The sequence below is a fragment of the Ammodytes marinus genome (assembly GCF_949987685.1).
Source record: "Ammodytes marinus genome assembly, chromosome: 8".
Classification (NCBI taxonomy): Eukaryota; Metazoa; Chordata; class Actinopteri; order Uranoscopiformes; family Ammodytidae; genus Ammodytes; species Ammodytes marinus.
Window position 1 is genome coordinate 19465172 of NC_137212.1, and position 5079 is coordinate 19470250.

A 5079-nucleotide genomic window follows, 5' to 3' on the forward strand; every position below is an offset into this window, starting at 1 on the left:
CCGAAGTCACCCAAATCCACAGGTCAACGAGTTATTTATCTTTTCTATAGATAGCCATGTGTGCATTTAGTAGTTGGACATAAAGCTGCCCGCAAAAGTCTTGTGTGGATTGTGAGGGGGAGAGGGAGAGTGTGTGTGCGCGCTCTCACTCAGTATAGCCTCACCGGACCAGAGGAGGAGGAAATCTAGGAGAGAGTGGAAAAGAGAAGCGGCGTCTTCCAAGGATGACTTTAGGGACGGATATGTCCGACAGCTCTGCATTGTCCGATGACGTGGACATCGATGTGGTTGGGGGCGACATATCCGTTGGAAAGGACGGAAAGTACATTCACGACGACGAGTACAACTTGGACAATGACTCGGACGATAATTACTCCCAGAACGCGGCCGAGAGGGCTTCCTCTCCCGGGCTCAGCAGCTCCGACTGCCCGTCAGACCAGATGGGCTCCAGCGCAGATGTCGGGACGGACATTGGAGAGAAATCCAGAAAAAGCGCCCTCGTGAAGCCGCCCTACTCTTACATCGCTCTGATCACCATGTCAATCCTGCAGAGCCCAAAGAAGCGCCTCACTCTCAGCGAGATCTGTGAGTTCATCAGCAACCGATTCCCTTACTACAGAGAGAAATTCCCCGCGTGGCAAAACTCCATACGCCACAACCTTTCTTTAAACGACTGCTTCGTGAAAATCCCACGGGAACCCGGCAACCCCGGAAAGGGCAACTACTGGACCCTCGACCCGGACTCCGCAGACATGTTCGACAACGGGAGCTTCTTGCGCAGGAGGAAGCGCTTCAAAAGGCACCAGACTGAGATCCTCAGGGACGCCGGTGGCTTTCTCCCCGGGTTTGGATACGGCCCGTACGGATACAACTATGGACTTCAGCTGCAGAACTTCCACGCAGCCCACCACCCGTATCACTCGCACCACACAGGTGGTGCGTTCCCTTTCCCCAACGCCCCCTGCACCTTGCCCTCACCAGCCTCCATTTTCCCCGCGCCGCATCCCCTGCCAACCCTTCTGGGGGCCGATTTGAGAAAGCCCTTTTACCCTCAGCTAAGCCCGTCTCTGCCGCCTCTCAAGACGGACTCCAACGCCCCGAGTCGGCCTTCGTTCTCCATTGACAATATCATCGGTGCGGCCAACTCCAACGCCTCTTCCTACGGCGCACAGCCGGCCAGCCAGGCTCAGATCCTGGCCATGTTGAACCCAGCATTGGCCTCTGCTTCCAACCATTTGAACCTATCACAGGACAGCATATTACAGCCCGGGCTACTGAGTCAGACTTTTTCCAGCAAAAAAACAAATTTGAACACTTGTCCTTTCTAGAAAAGAAAAAAAGGCGAGCATGCTTTTGTTAAAAAGCCAATTGTGGCAACGCTCTATGTGAAGGTAGGCTGTGCATTCTTAAGAGTGTTTTGGCTCTCCCAATTTCCTAACAATTTAAGAGGAGGGAAATGTTTATTTATGGTTTGTAAATATGTGTATAATATTGAGAAACTATAAACTCGGAGGATCTGTTTAAAGTAATAATGAAGGTTGGCCTGCAATCTGGCAATGTGGCCTTCATTCGTGAGTGGGAGAAAGAGATCATGATGGTGTCACCTGGTTTAAAAAAATATATATATTTGAGAACTTTATTATGATTCATATTGTTTTTATTCTGTGCGTCGTGAGAAAAAAGGCACTGTTGTTGTTCTTGTTGTTGACATAGGCTGAAGAGAAGGCAAACTCAGGTTTTTACTTAGAAAGCACATGGAGACAAGGAGGGGGGGGGGGACTTCTGACTCAGAAATAACCATATTTACTACACCCCACTTATCCCCCCATCTCCTTTACATGGTGAATTTGTGACAATATCATTTCATGTTGTCTGTGGACACGTAGGCTGTGGTTTTTAGTATAAAAGAGCGCATTACCTCTCTCAACCATTTTAATTGTTGTTCGTTACTATCTATTTCACAATTGAACCTGTGAGACATACAGTAGGCCTATGTCATGTGTTGTCAATAGAGAGATAGACACTTAAATGTTCATAGGTAATTTCTTTTGTTGTAATGACAAGAATAATAAATGTTTGTGAATTTGAAAAAAAAAATCGTTATTATTATTATTTATTTCAAGGAAAGAAAGACTAATAGCATCAGCATAAATAGCATCACGCGTTGATTTCAAAATGGCAAAATCAGAATATTTTAATCAGGTTTTCTTTCAGGGTCTAAAATTCTGAAAAACATTTGTTTTGAAATAACACACATCTCCTTACCATGCAAGGGTTTGCTTTTTTGAATCCTTTAATTTTCTTATTTGCAATTAAGCTTAAGTCTTTGTATTTATTCTCGCTGTAATCTTGCAGCTTTAAATGTAACTACGTCACTGGTCGATTATTACAACAAGGTGCAGACAAATAGACTAGATTAGTCTCTCAGTAATGCAGCTAATTAAAATCCCTTTCTTGGTGTGAGAATTGCACAAAATGCAGTTTAAATACTCTAAACAGGACTTGATGTATAGGCCTATGTGGCAGCCGCGAATATCACGCAACAGTGGGCAAGTATTCCTCTTGTGTGGCTCTCGCTCGCTTGTAAAAGGACTATTTTCTTGCTTATAGTTACAAAGGCCCAAAATGAATGGGCACGTTAGTAGGCCTCGGCGGTCTGTAATTGAAAGTGAACAAGGATATACCCGCGGTCTTTTGGGGTTTTCGTTGCTAATTTGTAGCAGCATTTTTCATCGGGCGCCCTAATCCACCATAATGCGGCTTTTGGGGCCGTTTGTTGATGTTGTCAGCGTGGACCCCTGGCCCAAGGGAGTGAATGTGCGCACAGCGAGCGGTCCCCCGTGAGACCAGCCACACACATTTAACGCCTGAAAAGCAATCTCCTCTAAAGGCCCTCGCTTTGCTGCGCTTTCATGTCGTCCGTGTTGTCTCGGGCCTCATATAAAGGAAGCAGTGGGACTCGTCCGGCTACAGAAATCAGGCCTGTATTGGTCTTTTTCAGAGTTGTTGGAGCACATGTTTCCAGACAGAAGGGGACGTAAAGCCCCCTTTATTTTCATTTAGAACTTTGTGCAAATGGTTAAATTAGTTTGCGGGTGTTTTGACAGATGATTATTAAGGATGAAGGGAGGGAGGGCTGACTCCTCTGTTTTCCCTAAGCACAGCTCACTGAAAGTCTTTGAAACGAAAACCAACACATGCCTACTTTCTTTATCCACACTGCAGCCTTTCCTTTCACATTTGCTTTCCTCCTCTCCCCCCCATGAGTTCAAATTGAACAATTAATAAATATCTCACAAGGATTTGGGGGAAATCATTTTGATTAGTGCTTCTCGTCCCGCTTTGGCCCACGGTGCTAATTGATATCCTGCATAATTTGCAGATTAAGTGACTTGGGGGGGGGGGGGGAGGAGAAACATTAGCAGACCATTGAAGTTTTCATACGCACACTCGCCCTGACAGGGAGTCATTACTCACCGCATCAGTCCATTAAAAATCCCCATGAATCGTTTGCAGAGGTGGTTAAAAACCATTTAAGTAACGGCAGGAATGAAAGCTGAGCCAATAAAAATCACCAGACGCAAAGCGCGCAAGCACAGACACAGAGAGAGAGAGACACACACACACAAACACACACACACACACACACACACACACACACACACACACACACACACACACACACACACACACACACACACACACACACACACACACACACACGATTTGAAACTGAACCCTTTCTTACAGATTTCCAGCTCAAATGCGTACAAAAAGTGTCCATCGGTGTCCATAGGATTACAGGCATATACGGGCAACTTGTTCTTCAAACCACTTCAAACACGCACTATCTGGAACGGTCCCTTAATTTTTCCATATCAAATCGTTATGGGTCATCACTTATCATTACCGTGCACACTAGGCTATATTGATGCGTTAATTCTTGAGAAAGTATGTTTCCGTCCGGGTTGTCACTTGAAGGCCACCCACAGCTTCAGGCACCGCGGTGACATCCGTCATCCGTCGGGACGTTTTTCTCAGACGACATAAGTAGTGAGTGATATGTGGAGTGACAGCCAAATGACTTAACAGTCTGCAAAAAACACATTCATAGGCCTACATTTCAAGGCAATTCCCATCTCTTTCTAACTGATCCCATATGCGATGTTTGGGCGTAAGTAACGCCGTGTTTCGTGACTTATTGATTTAATTATAGGCGTAGACGTCAACATTTATTTATCTCTTCCTTTCGTCCTGAATATTTTCTTCTTTTAGGATTCCCCGGGGAAAGTCCTGTGGAAAACATTCACTTTTGCTTATTATACTTTTACTATTAAACTACTATTATTATTATTATTATTAGGCTATTATTATACCATTTTAATTAGACCTTTAATGTTAAACTGCGCGTGACAGGGGATTAAATGAAATCGTTTTGCTTAATTCTTTCACACTGCCTTGCCAATAACTTTACGTTCCCTGATCGATGCACCTTGCACGTCTGAGGTCTTGAAGGACGCGGGGACAGAGGCTGTGTGTGTGTGTGTGTGTGTGTGTGTGTGTGTGTGTGTGTGTGTGTGTGTGTGTGTGTGTGTGTGTGTGTGTGTGTGTGTGTGTGTGTGTGTGTGTGTGTGTGTGTGTGTGTGTGTTTGTGTGTGTGTGTGTGTACAGGGAGGGAATAGAGATGTCAGGCTTAGCGACCTTGTAGAGTATCTACAAGGTCACGCTCGTCCACTGCAACAATTGCCACTCTTTACTTAGTGATTATTTGAACAAAAATGCAAAATATAATATAAATCAATTCAATAAAAAAAAATATTGTCCATCCCATAGTGACAGATGAGCCTAGTTCATTTAGTGGCTACAACAACATGAAAAGAACACACGACACATACAATCACACAAACAACTCAATTAAACTGTAAAAGCACGTTGTATTGAAAAGTATTGTATAATTATGATAATAGACTATACAATAATGTTATTTAGTATAATTTAATTGTAACGTCGTATAATAGGCTATTCATTAATAAAATTTACAACATATAAATGGTGCAACATTAACATAATGGGAATGAA

General features: G+C 44.0%; 1 protein-coding gene across 1 annotated transcript; it reads left to right on the plus strand.

Annotated features, from left to right (window-relative positions):
- Positions 1–224: 224 nt before the first annotated feature.
- foxd2 (forkhead box D2) lies at positions 225–1328 on the plus strand (the record flags this gene model as incomplete). Its single annotated transcript, XM_080032553.1, has 1 exon — positions 225–1328. The coding sequence occupies one exon, from the start codon at positions 225–227 to the stop codon at positions 1326–1328; it is 1104 nt and encodes a 367-aa protein (XP_079888679.1).
- Between the last annotated feature and the right edge of the window lie 3751 nt (positions 1329–5079).